Here is a 19,029-nt window from a genome sequence, read left to right as displayed (position 1 = left end):
TGTTTCATGGAAATAAACTAATTTCTTATAGTTTAAAGTTTAGTAAGGATTATTGGTTGCATAAAACACTGCGAGAGTATGGGGCAAATATATATATATACAGTATATATATATATATATATATATATATATATATATATATACAGTATATATATATGTATATATCATTATTTATATATCTACAGAAAGAGAGAGAGAAAGGGAGAGGCATACAAGTGGATCAATACTGACAAACAAATAAGCAATATTACTTTGTAGCTGTAGTTAACAGTAGTTATATTAAACAGTATATGTATTTAATGGTAGTGAGATAGCTGTAGGGAGAAGTTATATGTAAAATATAAGTAAGAAGCAGTCACATATGGAGTCAGTATGAAGTATATGATCAGATGGATGGGTTATGGGTGAACATGTGTTGAGCAATATAAAGAGTTATAGGATAATGTAGTAGGGATAAAAAGCAGTGATTATAGTGAGACAGGAGGCATTATAAGGAATAAATAATGTGAGCTTAGATAGAGCAATCTTAAAGGGATATGAAACCCCACATTTTTCTTTGATGATTCATATAGAGCATGCAATTTTAAGCAACTTTCTAATTTAATTCTATTATCAATTTCTTTCGTTATATTGTGTTGAAAACCAGGGATGTAAGCTCAGGAGCGGGCATGTGTCCGGAGCATTATATGGCAGCAGTTTTACAAGAATGTTATCTATTTACAAGAGCACTAAAGGGCAGCACTACTTCCTGCCATGTAATGCTCCAGATGCCTACCTAGGTATCTCTTCAACAAAGCATACCATGGAAAGGAAGCAAATTTTATATAGCAGTAAGTAGGGTTTTTTTTTTTTTTTTTTAAATTGTACACTCTGAGTCACAAAAGAACATCCCTTTAAGAGATTTAGAGATAGGCCAAATGGATAATAAGAAAGTAATGGCACAATTGTGTGAATTATAAGGAAATAATATGGGGCAATAACAAGAGCTATTAGATGAATTATATAATGCATTAAAAGGAATTATAAGAGATCCAGCCCAGGACAATAACATATAGGCCAACATTTATTGTGGGGGAAAAGAGTTTGCATTAGCAGCCCTCTTCCTGCAACCACGCATTTCGCTCCAACCCTGGATAACCGGTAAGACATTGAATTAATCCTCTGTGAGTTCATTCGCATCATTCAGCAAAGCCCTGCCTTCTTTTTTATATTCTGTATAGTACATTTCAGCTAACACAATGGCTGATAACATCTCGGCATACTATAACTAGAAGGGAGACTTGTAACAGATACATTCAGACATATGTGTGTACCAAATACAAAAACACAATTATGTATTATAGTGATTTTAACAAGTCTTCATTTTTCATTTATAATAATAGAGTCCTGGCATTGTTTGTTTAACAACATTGCAATATACTTTTTTAACCCCTGTATTAGCACACATAGCAATACATTGATGCATACACTCAGAGGCAAGTGTGTGAATGGTGCATACACAACAATTAGAAGCTTATAAAACTCTAAAGCACAATAGTTTTATTGAATACAATGTATACTGCAAATTTACTTAGCCAGCTATGCTGAGGCAAGAGTTTAAGATTATGGGCCAGATTACAAACATTTGCGAGCAAGCGATATTGAGTTTTCATGATCGTTTGTGCGCAGGTTAAATTGCACCCGTATTACTAGTTGAAAGCGCAATCGCTATTTATGCTAGAATGATTACCGTGACTTCAGAGCTGTGGTAAACTGTTTTGTGAAACTAAAAAGTGTCACAAAACACGTAAAAAATACATTACAATGTACAGTTACATTCATAATAACCCCATATAACAAAAATTATTTAAAAAAAATATTGCACACAAAAGTTATAAGGGCTCAAAGATATGAATACATATGTATTTATATGTGTATATATGTGTTTACAGACTTATATACAGGATCATATAAACACATAAATACATATGTACACACATATAGACATAAGTGCATTGGAACTCTTTACAATTAAGTAGATGGAAACATGTAAAAGCATATTTATGCAATATTCATATTTAATAAGGTGTTATAGTGTGTATTTACTGTAAATAGTATACATTCCAATGTTCTGCATATAGCAGAATAATTTATTTGTATTTTTAAAGGAGATATTTCTATATATCTGAATATATCAATACCTACATATAATCATATAGATATATAGGTATAGATAGATATTGTACCAAAATACCTTCAGCTATATCTAGAAAATATGTATTTATGAATAAATAGAACATATTCTTCTATGTGAAGAAAATTGTAATCTAAAATATCCCTATTTTCATGTTGGGTTAGTGCACATTAGAATATGCGATCGGGTTTGCGTGCGAGTAGGGTGTTAGTTTTTTTTGTTTACTTTAGCACAATTAGCGCTCTAGCGTAAGTGCTAAATAGAGCTCCACTTGTTATCTGGCCGTATATGATTTAGAGTAAGGATTCATGGATAACGAGTAGTGATAGGGAGAGGTCATATGACGCAATAGAATGAGTTACATTGAGATATCATATGGATATATAGGGAAAGAACAAAAGATTAACTTATAAAGAGAGGTTATACACACACAAAAAGATGAATAATAAAATGCTGTAATCTGTTAGAGAAATATGTTTAAAGAGACAGTGTATGTAGATTTTTTCCCCTCCCATTTAATAAGTAACACATTATCCATTTTACCCACTGGAGTGTGATACATGAATTACAAATACCTCCTTTACTTTTATTTCATTATTATAAATGGCATATTTAGCCTGTTGTATTCCCACCTATAATGAAAATGTCAATACTTAAGTACTGGTTATAGAAAAGCTATGTAAACAAGAAGGCTAATATGTTATTACACTAAAATGTTCACTTTCAATTATTCTCTCTAGCTATTAGTCTCACTGGGTACACAGTGAAAGATAAAATAGTGTAAATAGAAATAAACTATCCCTGGAAGTTAAGCCCATTTGAATGGGCTGTGGTTTCAGTTAGCCAAGACAGCTATTTTATATACAATAAATTCTTCAATACATTTTAAACTCTGCAGCTGGTATAACAAGTCACTCTAAACACATTAAGGAGAAAACAATTTTACAGTACTCTGTCCCTTTAACTCCCACCAAGAAATTACACATATTGTTAAATTCAACTCTGCACTACTGGTCCAAAGCTGAACATACCTGCTGACCCCGTCATGAGTGACATAAATGAGTAGCAGCCAGTCACCTCCGTGTTTAGCTCAGGTATGACGGGTGTTAGAAGAACCTTTTATAAAAGATACGTGGAGAAATCATATGCATAGAAACATGTAAAGGTCATTTATTTATTTTTAAGAGACAGTAAAGTCAAAATTAAACGTTCATGATTCAGACAGAGCATTCAAATTTTAAACAACTTCCCATTTTAATCCTATGTAATTTGCTTTGTTCTTTTAGTATCCTTTGTTGAAAAGTTTACCTAGGTAGGCTCAGGAGCAGCAATAATGCACTTCTGGAAGCTATCTGCTGAATGGTGGCTGCACATATATGTGTTTGGCTCACTAAATGTCTTCAGCTAGCTCCCAGTAGTGCATTGCTGTTTCTTCAACAAAGGATACCAAAAAAAGAAGCACATTTGATAATATAAGTACATTGGAAAGTTGTTGAAAATTGTATGATCTGAATCATTAAATAATCATTTTGGGTCTCATGTGCCCTTAAGATTTTGATGCAAATTTGGACTTGGATTTTTCTTCTGTTTTGAGAAAAACGTTCATAACACTTCACTTATCAAGTTGCTGCCTACAAAGTTAAAGTCATCCCCTAATGATAACCTATGTATTCCAACAACTACCCAATAAAACTATTATCCTGTAATAACACATAAATCAACTTTCTGTGAGAACAATATTATTCTTCATATTCATCACTATCTATTACATTCTTTTCCTATTATGGGCCAGATTATGAGTGGAGCACAAAATTAAGATGGTATTTGAAGTCCAGAGCAATGTGAACGCAAACTCGCATTTGCATTGTACGGAAGCTTTGCGCTCAATAGAGTGTTCTTCCATAAGCTCCAATGGGAGCCTCTTTCTCGTGCCTTGAGACACAGCAGAGAACCTTGCGCAGCAAAGCGGGTAAATAGCACAATGATGGGCAGCAGATTTAAATATATATGTATATAAGCATATATATTTACAGGGAACACATAGTTCCCATAGACCGCTAGGTAAAGGCACATTTTAGTGCCGTTTATTTTTCTAACACCCCACACCAGCACACTTTTAACTCTGCTTCGTACAGTTATTTTTAATAAAAATAAAGATGCTATTTTTTAAGGCACACTGTACTTTATTTTGGGGGCAGATGTGGGACATTTTTAAAATTAACCTGATCTCTGGTTAATTTTATAAGCGCTAATTGCTACTGCGAGCTTGTGGTAGCATTAACCAGCCACTTGCAATTTTCCCGTTTATGGACCCGCGATAAATTATCGCTACACTTGTAATCTAGCCCTAAATATATTATAATCCCCCACACTCGAGGGCTAGGTGCCCCTTTTTTCCTCCCCATCTGAAGAAGGGGCCTTCTTATAGATAACTTGCAATTTATGTCTAACAACCTCCCCCCTTTTTTATACTATATATATATATATATATATATATATATATATATATATATCCTACATAACTTACATTAGTATCATATAACTTCCTCTAAGTTATCCTATAGAATCTGCACACATTCTTTATCATAGAAACCCATACAGCCTCCAAATGTCCTTATTTTAGAGCTTCACCCCTTACGGGCCTATAATCATTCCTCTGTAGAATGACTGTTATATAAAGTGCGTATTTGTGTGTGTAGAGAGAGACAGAAATAGAGAGAGATAATGAACATGTTGCACTGCATAATGATACTGGGTGTAAGTTCAATAAAATATACTCAGCGCTTTGTATCATGCTTATCTATATACAGCACAAGAACATACTGCACTGGATATCTATACCCTGATAATGCACACCCTGCAGACAGTAATATGCCCTTGAGCATCAGTATACAGCTATAATGAGCACATTATGCTGTAAGATGATATAGTGTCTGTGTATATTACCAATCTATTGAATGTGAACATCATGTCTTATAAAATGGTACTAAGTATGCTCTTAGTCTCTGTTCACGCCTGAGTCACAGCTCACTGCTTACTCTCTTCACAGGATCTGTATTTGTGTTTATTTTGACAAGACATTCCCCCATAGTGCACGCCCGCTCCCACTGATCACCATGTGTGAAAGATACATTCAAGCCAAGATCTGATCTGGACTCTTAATTAATTTCTGGTAGAGAAGCCTTGTATAGAAATGATACACCAAATAATGGTCATGAACATCAAAATACTGCAAACAAACCTGCACAATGGTGATGGTCTTTACATTGATAAGAAAAAAAGGTGCACTGTTTGGTGTTCTTGGGTATAGATTAAATGAAAATAATGAGACAGTGTTATGAATCTAGACCCTGAACTTCCAGCACTGTATTTTGTTGTTAAGTATATATGATACATGATGAACACTGATGCCCTGATGACAAAAAACCCACTGTAATGGAGAGAAATCAAATAAAATGTTTGGGGATTTTATTTTAGACCTTGCATTGTAATATAGAGGTCTCTTCTTCTCATACAGAAGCCTTCATAGTGATATAAACATCTCTCAAGGTCAAATTTGTGTTTCTAAAATTCTTTGAAGGACCTTGCCGTACTGGCGAGACTTCTGAGATCATCTCCCCTGAGCGGAGAGATATCATTGGGCCCTGCGGTGCATAATGATACAGACTATACGTTAATAATGAAACACAGTTCAATGTATAATAATGTTAAATACATATAAAATTGTAATGAAAATGCCCTGATCATCCTGTCTCCATTATATAATATATGTTATTTGCTATATAAGAATAGCATTTTAAAAATATTTGTCACTCTTACATGCACTCATGTTTGAATTGTATCCATTTGAAGTGATCTATTCTGAGATACATTAAAGATCTCTTGTTTTTTTTTTTTGTCCAACGCACCTTAGAGACTCCAAAAAGCAAAACCTGTAACCTAGGTTTTCAAAATGCTGCAACATAGTTATACCAGATAGTTTATTTGTAGCATTTGCAGGTTACAGAATTTGCATTTTTACCTCCCTAGGGAGTGTGGTATTGCACAAAACCAAGATGTGTTAAATGTTTAATTCTAAAGGTACATTGCACACTAGAGTTTTCTTTGCATAAATGTTTTATAGATCATCCATTTATATAGCCCATCTGGGGGTGTTTTTGTAAAATGTATAGTTTTGCTTATTTATTTTTTATAACATTGTGCTGATTTTCAGCCCCCTAACCAAGCCCCAAAGATTTAGATGTATACTGATGTATACAGACTCCTGGTTGTGTAATGGGTCTTTTCATATGCAGGGAAGGGGGAGTGTCTGCTCTTCCTGCTTTCCCAACCCCTTTCAGTGGGTGTCCCAGACTAACCTAATCAACAGTGCTAAACTGGGAGCTTCTAAGTAAGTGTTTAAAAGGTTTTAAGCTGGATTTTTACATCAGTATCTGTACATATTCTTCTTTATAGCAGTGTCTATTATTTGCAGTTATATGAAAATTGGTGTATACAGTTCCTTTAAATTAGAGCATTTTATTTTTTTCTCTAACTGCATAACCCATGTGAAGAGGTTAAACACATAGTTAAAGCTGTGTACCAATGCACTATGCATTGCCTCTCCCAAGAAAGACAAAGCTGGTAAGCGAACCTAAGGTGGCAAATGTTTTGTATCCACCAATCACAGCTATGTCCTGCTCAGGAACGGTATAGGTCCTCTGCAAGAGTTGAACACATGGTAAAAAAGAGAAATTTGTTTAAAAATAAAACGCTTTAATACAATAGAGCATTTTATTTTCAAACTAGAATACCTTTTATTAGTGCAGCACTATCAAATTTAAGAAGACAATGACGGAAGGCTTTTATAAATAAAACTTTATACTATGCCACTCAGAACTAATGTATACAAAATCTTTAAACATTACTAGTGTGCAGGTGTTTTGTGCTGGCCTAGGCACAGACACATTTGTCTCCTTCAATTCTAAACCATTACCAATATTAATATATTTCTATATCTTTCACAACTGAGCAGTTATTAACAATGATAATTTCCTTCTGCCATCCATACACAGACATGCAATTAACCAGTTGTCATTTATATTCACAATCGTTTTTAATCATTTAAAGCAGAAACATTTTAAAAAATATATAAAATATTAGCTTCTCAAGGCTGCCAATTGATATTGTTAACTCATTTTGACAGCAATATGAACCTAATGTGTTTGTCAGATACACAAAAGTGAGTAACTCTTATGTCAGACATAAATACAGTAGTGGTTAACCACTTGTGCCAGCCACATACAACGCACTGATCACTCCTTACTGTACAACACATATCAAGCACCTATACTGCAGCTACATGCAATGCAGTATTGATGGGTTAAAGGGACAGTAAATACTTTGAGAATGTAATGTTTAACTAAGTGCAGTAAAAAAACAGCATTGCATTATACTTTCATCATTCATTCTCCCCCCTTTTCCTGTAATTTCATACTGAAAATTGTGGGTTTTCCAATTTAGAAAATTGGAAGTCTACCTGCCAAGGAATCGGAAGTGCACATGTCAGATATCACAAGCTGAACCCTGCTACATATTTGTCCCAAATTGGCCTAAGCAAAAATTACAGTGGCAAGCCTTGTCTACTCCAGTTACAAATATGGATTGGCTCCTCCAAATAAGGCAAGTGGTGGGTAGAGTTTGAAAAACAATTACAGCAATCAAGGTGTTCATTAATTCTTTAAAAAATACACTTACATATTATGTAGACTTATTGCAAGACTGCAGATTTGTTTTTGTAATTACAATGTATTTATTGTCCCTTTAAATTAGGGAGATACATGTTACTCCCACGTTTCCCCTGGTTCTTATATACATCTTATTACCCTCTTCCTGGTAAATGCGTTTCTGGGGCATTGAGAGACAAATTATGTAACATTACCCGTAACACTATGTCACATGATCTCACATTCAATGTATCCATAAACTCAATTGCTGGATCAAGAGTAATACCTGGATCAAGAGCAATACGGCCTGCCCTTTGCCAGGACGAGAGGGGCACCTGCCCAGGGTGCCACAGTTTCGGGCCCTTTAATATCAGGGGTAAGGGTATAAGAAGGTGCAATTTACACTTTGTATTTAGTTTATGAAGAGGTTTTTATGGTATCAGGAGGTGTAATGTTCAGTGTTATTATTTATATATGTAACACTGAATGTTGGTAGAGGGGTAGGACATACAGAGGGCAGAGCATACAGGGGGAAAGGAAAAAGGGAGTTGAGCTGAGGGGCCCATTTGTCTTGCCCAATTCCCAGCAAATGCTAAGGGTATTCCTGAAAGCAATATTAAGATACAAACACACGCCAAGAGGATTAACAAAGACAAGACAATAATAAGGGCAAGGTTCAGGAGGAGGTACAGGAATAATAAGGCAAAACGTTGTTGAAACATTATTTTAAATTTGCCACCCACTTCAAATCCCGCCAACCTTTCCATGGGCCTAGAGAGCCTGATCACTTTCATCTTTACTGCAATGTAAAGTATTAAACACATTTTGTAGCATAGAAACGTTATTAATAAACTCCTTTTCTAAATATGGAAAAAAAATACATTTTGTGCACATCTGCATATTCCAAACATGTCATAAGGTTAGCTTTCCAACAGATGTCCTTAGTAATAATTGCTCTCCTTGCAAACTAAGGATTCTGGGTAGTTACATGCATGTGGTACTTGTGTTGTGTCTATAGGATCCATAGAATAATAAAACAATTGTAGATATATTTAAATAAATCAGTACATTGATGACAAAAGAAAGTAAAATGGCTTTGGGAAAACTGGTTAAACACTGAGTAATATATGTTACCTCCACCCCCCTCTCTCCACCAAGTCTGTAATAAATTTCATGGGTATTACTGGGAACATCTGGGTTAAGGGTCAACACTTGTCTGGGTCATAGGTCATTGAAAGACCGGGCCAGAGGTTACATTACCTCACACATAACAGGTGCTGATATGGGGGGGGGGGGTTACAATGATTTCAAAAGTATTTTGTTAAAATGAGATGAACATAAATGTCAGTCACCCAATATTCATTTTCTGATTCGACATATTTAGGAGCATTCCTGCCAGACTGTAATAAAAATAGTTATTAAAACATGACACACAAAACAATGTATTTGGATATCTTTTTGTGAAAGATTAATTAAAGGAGTAGTTGTAAAGAAATAAATTATATCAATGTGGACCAATAGGAGTTGCAAGTTTTAGAAAAACTATGGAGCCACAGGAAGGCTTAAAAGTATGGGTTTTTAGGATGAATCGTATATTTTATATGAAGAGGTTATGTTTAGAGGTCATGTGCATCAGTTATAGGAAGAGGTTTAAGTGTCAGAGGTACAGGTTAAACAGGGCAAAGAAAATCACATGGTTTATAAGGAGCCTGAACGGCGCAGCAGGAGAAGAATATAAATATGCACACTAAATATTTTGCATATAAATACCGTATACATAAGAGTGGGAGTTAGAAGTGGGGAAACTGAGAGACAGAAAGAAAAGTAGCACTGGAGAGAGCCTGCAAGTGAGAATGAAACAAGTCGTTCGTATGGAGACAGGAGGAGGGAAATGACAAGGGAAGAGGGGAGAGAGGGAAATGTAAAGGGCGAAGCGCTCTCTCTGAGTAGGTGCATCTGTCTCATTACTGCTGTTGCACTGGGGGTCTCTATACAGCACATTCTCTGCTTAGCGATCTCTTTGTCTGACTCAGGCTGTCTCTTTCTCAAGGCTCGATATTTTTAGCTGTTGCCTCACAATTCTGGCTCTATGTCTCTTCGGTTATAATTCTTTTATTAGCATGTGTGTCTCTTTTATATGCGGTCTTCTCTTTTCTGATACTGCTGTTGTCATTGCTCTTCGTCTTTTTCCCCCCCCTCGTATTTCACTTTTTCCTCTCGCCCTTTTGTTCGTTTGAAAAAACTTTCTTCCAACTTTTACTTTCAGATACATCCTGAGAAAGAAAGGTCAGATAAACAGAGCTCACAGAGACACAGAAGGAAATATACACCCGAGACAAAGCATTAAGCCGTCGAAAAGACACGTGAGATCCTGAAAGAGACATTCCATAAGTTCGGAGGTATGCGGACACAATGAGACAGCCTTAGACTACAAAGAAAACGCTATAGCTGTTATACAACAAAGAGGCATCCTGAGGAACGAAGAGACGCCCAGAGAGCTTTCCAGAGACCACTGGAACATGTACTCACCGTACTGCCTGACACAGGTACTGGGGCAAATTTATTAGGGCCGAGTCAATGGAGGAGATGAAATGTGTATGTGTGTGTGTTGTGTATATGGTGTGTATGTGTGTGTGTATATATGTGTATATGTATATGTGTGTGTGTGTGTGTGTATATGTGTGTGTATATGTATATGTGTGTATATGTGTGTCTATATGTGTGTGTTGTGTATATGTGTATATGTATATGTGTGTGTGTGTATATGTGTGTGTATATGTGTATGTGTGTGTATGTGTGTATATGTGTGTCTATATGTGTGTGTATGTGTATATGGTGTGTATGTGTGTGTGTGTGTATATGTGTGTGTCTATATGTGTGTGTGTGTGTGTATGTGTGTGTATATGATGTGTGTGTGTATGTGTGTGTGTATATGATGTGTGTGTGTTGTGTGTATGTGTATGTGTATATGATGTGTGTATGTTGTGTGTTGTGTGTGTGTGTATATAGTGCGTGTGTGTTGTGTATGTATGTGTGTCTGTGTGTATATGGTGTGTGTGTGTGTTGTGTGTGTGTTGTGTGTGTGTGTTTGTGGGGGGGGGGAAGTTATATGTCTTTACCCTTCACTTTTACTTAAATATGTTTTCACGCTTCTCCCCCACACAGTTTCTGGGTGACTGCACCACTTACTTTTTTCTCTTGTCCCTGCCTCACCATCCACTTCCTCGTGCTGCATCATCTCTCCTGGTCTCATCCTTATGCCTAGTTACATTTCTCAAAGTATACTTTTAAATCTATTCTATTATTATGCTCATATTTAAGTTTCACAATCAGTCGATCCATTCTTTTATCAGCAACACCTCTCACACCTCTCCTCTTTGGTTCCCATCACCATCTCACCATCATTTTTTATCCTTTACCCCATTCCACTTCCTCAGACCCTATTTTTCCATTACATTTTTTTCTTCCCTTACCACCTCATCACTTTCACCATATATCTCACCTCACATCCAATGTCTTCCAATGTCTACCCCTTATTTCTTTGTTACCCCTAAGTAGTTTTTTTCTCCATTTTCCCCTCATACTACCATCTGCTACTCACTTCTTCCCATCTAACCTCCATCTCTCCCCTTTCACTACTATCTTGGTCTCCTTTGTCACCCACGTCTGCCACCAACATCTTTCCCCCCTCTCATGCCATATCTCTAACTTTAAACTTTGTATCTCTTCTTATCAAATCCCTCACACTGTGTTGTTCCTTTTAGGTCCCATGTTTTATATAATCATTCCCCTCTCAACCCTACTTTTTTTCATGTGTATCCTATCTGGTGTTTCTCCATTCCATATTCTCATTGCCATTTGTACCATCTCATTAAAATCCCTCCCTTCTCACTTCTATCTCTTTTCCCTTAATCCCAGGCTTTTCCTATTTCCCATCCCTCTGAGCACCACTCTCCTTCCTGCTCCCCATTCTATTGTCCATTTTTACCCTAATCTCTCCTTCTTGTAATGCACGGTCCATCTCACCCACTCGTCTTACCATTGTCTCTCCATCGCTTCCATTTCTTCATGTCTCTTTTCACATTTTCTCTTATTCTCCCATAATAATGTTTTGTCTCCCCATCTGCCAGCCCATTCTCTTACATTTTCTCTGTGCGCCTTCATTTAACAATTTTAAGGTGAGACAAGCCTCTCTACATCCTCAGCTTTTTTTCTATAACCCATTTTTATCTTAACTCTTCCTCAATCTACACCTCTTTTCCTCTCTTTAGTAACTCATTGTCTTGTTCTCTTCTTTAAATAATCACTTTCAATCCTTCTGATTCTATTTCCCCCATCTGTTGATCTTTAAACCTTCTTAAATTTGCATTTGTTTTCCAAAAAGACTAAAATGCTGATTACAAATGTCATTCCAACCTTGCTCTTCCATTTTATATGGCAGCCTGGCATCCCTTATACCTACTGTAATGAGTTTGAAACGTAGAGTGTGGTGAAATCTAGATATGCTCTTCACTAAGCTCCTTCCTTCTGTTCCATCATTTTCCCGCAGTTTTTTTTCCCTCTCTTGCTTTCTTTGTCTTTATCTCTTTTGCTCCCTCCCCCTTTTCCCTCCATTCCAATCACTTTTTTCCCTTTTCACCCCATCCTTATTGTTCCACAGTTTATCAAATTCTATTAACAACACTTTTACTAACCTTTGGATCTCTACTTCTTTACTGCACACCCTTTGCATCATCTCTTCTCGTTTAAGGACACTTTAAGAGATTTTTTTTAAATCCATTTGTATACTTTATTGGAATAGTTGCTGTTCATACAAATTAGTTCAGGTCTTACTCATATATATTCAATTTGGAGGACATCCCTTAAATACTATTAAGTGTAATAAGCACTTGATCATTTTTTCCTAAAACAGGATTTATAGGCTAGGTGGTATTGTTTTTTCATAGTTGCATTGGGCTCAAAACAATAATTATTAATTTGGCACATTAGCCCTCTCTGTTGCTACCTCACAAAATTGTACATGTATTTGGTGTCAGAAAATGTGACTCATTTCAATATATTTTTAAGATATATATTTTCAAGATATTTTTAATATTATACAAGTTGATAACCCACTAATAACTAATTATTTGAAAATTAGTGTCAATTATGAAATTAGAAATATGTGTACTTATGCAAAGTCTTTTTGGCATGTGACAAAATAAATATACATTTATTATTCTTTTGTCAAATATTGTATGAAGATAAGATTTTGCAAAATCAATGACTGGTATCTTGTGGTAAGGAAAATGCCCAAGGTGATATTGTATCAGAATGAAAATTATATTACTGTGATTATAGGAATTTCATATTTTACAAAGAAAGGAAATTCATGCTTTAGTGGGGGATTGACATTAACAATATTTGCTAAATTTTGATTTGCAGTGCTGCATTTTGATTTAATTTGCTTAGTTCTATTGGCAGGATGAGTTTGTTTGGAGATAAATGATATATGCTGAATTGCCTGTGAGTTATAAAAGTGTAAAGCAATATATATATATATATATATATATATATATATATATATATATATATATATATATATATATATATATATATATAAATATATATAAAAAAAAAAATATGAGATTGTTTACATGATTTATCTTGACTTGAAAGTATCAAAATATAAATTTTAGTTGTTGTGAAACAATTTACTGCGAATATTTGGGGGCAAACATACACACATGTATAAAAGTTACTAACCAAGAGAAAACAATTCTACTTAGTTTTAAAGATAGTCTAATTTCTTACTTGTCCATTGGACTTTGTTACTAGTTTGAGGCTAGGGGAAATGTCTAGATAGCTGTTTATCTTTTTTTTTTATAACTTATGTTAACCAAGACTAACATGAAAATAAGAAAACTTGTCAGCTACATGCTTTTTATAAATTGTATGGTTTATGGGTAGATAGGTAGATAGAGAGAGATATATAGAGAGAGCTAGCTAGCTAGCAAGATGGATAGCTTGATAGATAGATAGATAGATAGATAGATAGATGGATGAGAGAGAAATAGCTAGCTAGAGAGAGAAATAGAGAGATAGATATATTAGAGAGAAATAGCTAGCTAGTGAGAGATAGATTATAGAGAGAGAGCTAGCTAGCTAGAGAGAGAAATAGAGAGATAGATATATTAGAGAAAGAGCTAGCTAGTGAGAGATAGATAGATTATAGAGAGAGAGCTAGCTAGAGAGAGAAATAGAGAGATAGATATATTAGAGAGAAAGAGCTAGCTAGTGAGAGATAGATAGATTAGAGAGAGAGAGATAGCTAGCTAGCTAGAGAGAGAAATAGAGAGATAGATATATTAGAGAAAGAGCTAGCTAGTGAGAGATAGATAGATTAGAGAGAGAGAGAGAGAGAGAGAGCTAGCTAGCTAGAGAGAAATAGAGAGATAGATATATTAGAGAGAAAGAGCTAGCTAGTGAGAGATAGATAGATTAGAGAGAGAGAGAGATAGCTAGCTAGCTAGAGAGAAATAGAGAGATAGATATATTAGAGAGAAAGAGCTAGCTAGTGAGAGATAGATAGATTAGAGAGAGAGAGAGCTAGCTAGCTAGAGAGAGAAATAGAGAGATAGATATATTAGAGAGAGAGCTAGCTAGCTAGAGATAGATAGATTATAGAGAAAGAGAGAACTAGCTAGCTAGAGATAGATAGATTATAGAGAAAGAGAGAACTAGCTAGCTAGAGATAGATAGATTATAGAGAAAGAGAGAGCTAGCTAGCTAGAGATAGATGGATGGATAGATCTGTAATCTAAAATTAGCAAATGAGCTTTAAGTTAACTTGCTTTAATTACACTTAAAGTTTTTATTTACTTTAAGTTAAATTAACTGTGCTGCAAGAAATCAAGAACTAAATTGAAAGGCCTTTGTGTAAAAAAGTATGCTATATACTTTTAGATTTGAAAGTTATAAGATCCAGCAGTCACAATCTGAATATATATATATATAGTTTTACTGAAAATATTTATAGATACCCTTTTGTGTTTATTGAATATTAACTTTTGACATATAAACTGATATATTTTGCTATAGACACACAAACTTATATGCATATAGTTGTGTCTTTATATGCATGAATGTATATTTGTTAATTTATGTGTGTATACTATAGAACATGTATATCAAGGAATGTATTTCATATATATTAATAATCAATAATAATATTAAAGGTATAGACAATTTTCATTGCTTGAAAGAGATATTGATGAGGGATGCATTTGTATATGTATATGGTGTCTTATCTGTAGATTCATGCATAAGTATTAAAATTATACATACTTTAAAATATCTAATGAATATTTTGATGTGGTAACATTTGCATATTTTGCTCCCTGTATGTAGATTTAGCAAATGTATATGGTTCACTCTGTGTATATTTTATTATAAGTAGTTGCTATCAAAATTAAATAATCAAATAGTGAAAAGGGTGAATATTCTTGAGCCCAAACCACCTTTGTTTATGCGCCGTAAGTATATCTCAGGTTTTTTAATTCTTATTACAAATGTCTAAATTAAATTAATTAAAATATACATTAAGGATATTTATTTTCCTGGAAAATCAAATCTGTATATCTTTCAGGAAGATATTAGTAAATACATCCTATAATGTACCAGTTGGTTCTCTGTAATTTAATATAAAATAAATTATAAACATATAGATACTCACCATAATTATACAGTTTATACATTTTATTAACAATGTAGTGACACACAAAAATAGATCATTATACTAAGCAGAACGTTCTTTATCACATGTAGATACTTAAATTGTATACACTGAATTGTTTTTATTGCCTGGCTCATTATATAGTGGAGAGAATTTGCTATCAGTATATAGATACGCATCGTCCTTATACAGTACAGTATATTAATTATTAGCATATAGATACTAAGTGTCACTGTATAAGGCAGCAAATTTATCATCAGTATATGTTTACTCATCATTAATATACAAAACAGGGGGTTTCTTACTAGTGTTATACTTATCACCTTTAAAAAGGGTAGCACGTTTTATTAATAGTGGTTAGATAGTCATTATCATTATATAGTACAGTAATTTAGGTATCAGTAGCTTTGTTCAGGTTTATTTACATTTCATGGAATGTGTTGTTTTTTTTTATCCAGCAGGCCTTATGGAAAAAAGTACTAAGAAAATAATCTGCCTCACTCTCCTGCTCCTTTCTCCTTCACTTCTCCACTCCTTCCTTCCCTTTACCTTAACACCCATTCGCACCCCCTCTCTTCTCCCCTCTTTTTTCCCTCTCTCTCTCTCCATCCTCCCCCTTCTTTTCCTCTCTCTGTCTGTGTATGTTTGGAAGGGGTCCTATGCTGCGTCCCTGACCTTGCGTTACCTTATCATGTGATTCTGGGCTGGGCTAGGTTTATATGGTAGTAATGAGCTAACGGGGCAAACCGAATAAACATACTCAATTTAACCTCTCCTCTGCCAAAACTCAGAAATATTTCATAATGGGAAAAACAGTCCAAAGAACAACTTTAAAAGCCTTATGAAACTCTTAGCCAGAGTCATACAGATCTCATATGATTGCACATAGTGTCATACTGAACCATACAAGAAAACAGAGAAGTAATTACATCAACAGGCACAGAAAGAAGGAATAGTACAAAATCATACTATATTACAGAACCGTATATAGATTTTTTTATAACACACACGAATATCATCATTTAGAATGCATTAAAGGGACATACAACTGCAAAAAGAAGTATTTTAATATGCATTTTCTCATTGCTTTATTAGTTGCCTATAACTCTGTTTAATCCCCACAAACTGTAATACACTTCGGCTACTCAGCTGGTCACTGGCTGGTGATTGCTGGTTACGCACATTTACCGCACATGAGTGGCTCACCAGCCATGTGCAACTCAGGACTGGTATTGCATTGACGCTTCGGAACTGACTTTAACAACATGTTCAGTTTTGTACTTTATAGATTAGAGCATTAAGTTATTGCAGCTTTATTACCCTTTATAGATCTTAACACCAAATAATATAATGACGCACGCAGATGTAGCGAAACAATCATACAACTTTGTATAGTCATATAATTGTACACTATAATGTAATCAAAGAATAACATCATATATCACATACAGTTTAACACAATACATGTTATTGAGTGAAACATAGTCTATCACATAGCCGTATGGTAGCATTCAAAATAAGATAACTCTCACAACTATAACATTAATTATGATATAAATAATCCAAACCAGGGGTTCCAAAACTATGGCCTGAGGGCCACAGCTGGGTCTCTAAGGGATTTGTGTAACCGTCAGCACCATTGATAAGAAAACAGAGATCTGTAACTTGTTGCCGAAAAAGCACTTTCACACATTTAATTAGTTAATCAAGTATGTGTATTTGTATCAAATTTGTTAATTTGAATAGTATATACAATTAAGTTGAATTCATTACTAGTAAATAATTGCCTCTAGAATAGATCGTCCGGCCTGTATGCCCCTGATCTAAAGAATATATTAATGCACACCCCTATAATAAAACCTAGCTATATAACATGCATAGATATTCCACAGAAAAGAAATGCAACACTTGGCTACAATGATTTTATAATGATATAATGACCGTTATGTGCACAAAAGGCGTTCTATAAAAATACATCATAATTAACCTACAATTACTTTCATTAGATTCAAGAACCCTGAATTCTGGGTAAAATAACATGTTTAAAAGGGTCTAGTAGAGTTTTTATTGGAGAATATAGTTAAAGAGAAGTTAAATTAAAAATGATAGTTTCATGTTTCATACAAAGTGTACAATTTTTAAGAGACTTTCATTGTACTCGTATTATCAAATGTACTTTGTTTCCTTGGTATCCTTTGTTGAAAAGCATACCTAAGTAGGCTCAGGAGCAACAATACATTACTGGTAGCTAGCTGGTGATTGGTGGCAACACACATATGCCTCTTCTCATTGACTCACCAGATTCCCAGCTACCTCTCAGTAATGCTGCTCTGGAGCTGACTTTAACTATGTGTTTAAACCATTTGGATAGTTATATGTAAGCAATAGCGCAACAGTAAAATGCGCCTGCACATTAAAGCTTTTCATTTCTCACTTTGATGTCCGGTTAATATCAATGTATGTAAGTCAGACATTCAATAAAGCATATATCTGAGCATGTTCTACTGCATGGGTAATATAAGGTTATCTCTTCCTCCTTTGAAGCTGACTGTTGATATATGTATTGTGGAATGGCAAACCACAAGAATATAACAATTACAATCTATTTGTAGAACAAATGAAAACAGTATCTCAACAGACACGTTCAGCGTTATTGGCATTTCAGCTAAGTGATATGCATCCAAGTACATTATAACACCCAATTCTGGGTAGGTCGCTTGCTCTCTCGCCAGCATCCAGTTACTTTGGAAATTACTCAGAGCTCTTACTCCCAACAAAGAACTTGATCCGTAGTCAGTACCCACTCTTTCAGTGTATACAATTAGGATGAAATACTGAATTGGGCTGTCACAATATCCCTATTAAATGCAAGGGAATAATCCTTAAAAGGACAGTCTAGTCAAAAATTCCATTTTATACAACTTTCCAATTTACTTTTAGCATCAATTTTGCTTTGTTCTTTTGGTATTCTCAGTTGAAAGTTAAATCTAGGTAGGCTCATATGCTTATTTCTTAGCATTTAAAGGCTGCCTCTTATCTGAATGCACTTTGACATTTTTTCACAACTAGAGGGCGTTAGTTCATGTGTGCCATATAGATAACATTGTGCTCACGCACATGGAGTTACCTAGGAGTCAGCACTGATTGGCTAAAATGCAAGTCTGTCAAAAGAACTGAAATAAGGGGGCAGTTTGCAGAGACTTAGATACAAGGTTATCACAGAGGTAAAAAGTATATTAATATAACTGTGTTGATTATGCAAAACTGGGTAATAGATAATAAAGGGATTATCTGTCTTTTTAAACAAATACAATTCTGGTGTAGACTGCCCCTTTAATGTTTTGTATGTTATATGATGTTATGAAAAGGGCCACTTACCGCCATCTAGTAACCCACAGCTGTATAATGACTCTCAGCCTTGTAATGGCACTGCAGTC

At 34.8% G+C, this 19,029-nt stretch overlaps 1 protein-coding gene across 4 annotated transcripts in view; it reads left to right on the top strand.

The window, feature by feature from the left end:
- Positions 1-19,029, top strand: part of NFIX (nuclear factor I X) — a 244,892-nt gene that overhangs the window by 2,506 nt on the left and 223,357 nt on the right. For 3 of the 4 annotated variants that reach the window (XM_053717870.1, XM_053717866.1, XM_053717869.1), the window contains exon 2: positions 10,145-10,424. In XM_053717870.1, the coding sequence (XP_053573845.1) occupies positions 10,398-10,424 (27 nt within the window). In that variant the 5' untranslated portion in view covers positions 10,145-10,397. Of the gene's footprint in view, positions 1-9,622; positions 9,825-10,144; positions 10,425-19,029 lie in introns of those variants that run through there. The other variant, XM_053717867.1, reaches the window with a different exon arrangement.

The sequence above is a fragment of the Bombina bombina genome, chromosome 6 (genome assembly GCF_027579735.1).
Source record: "Bombina bombina isolate aBomBom1 chromosome 6, aBomBom1.pri, whole genome shotgun sequence".
Taxonomy (NCBI): Eukaryota; Metazoa; Chordata; class Amphibia; order Anura; family Bombinatoridae; genus Bombina; species Bombina bombina.
Note: the sequence above shows the minus strand (reverse complement) of the source record. Positions and strands in the feature narration are given on the sequence as shown.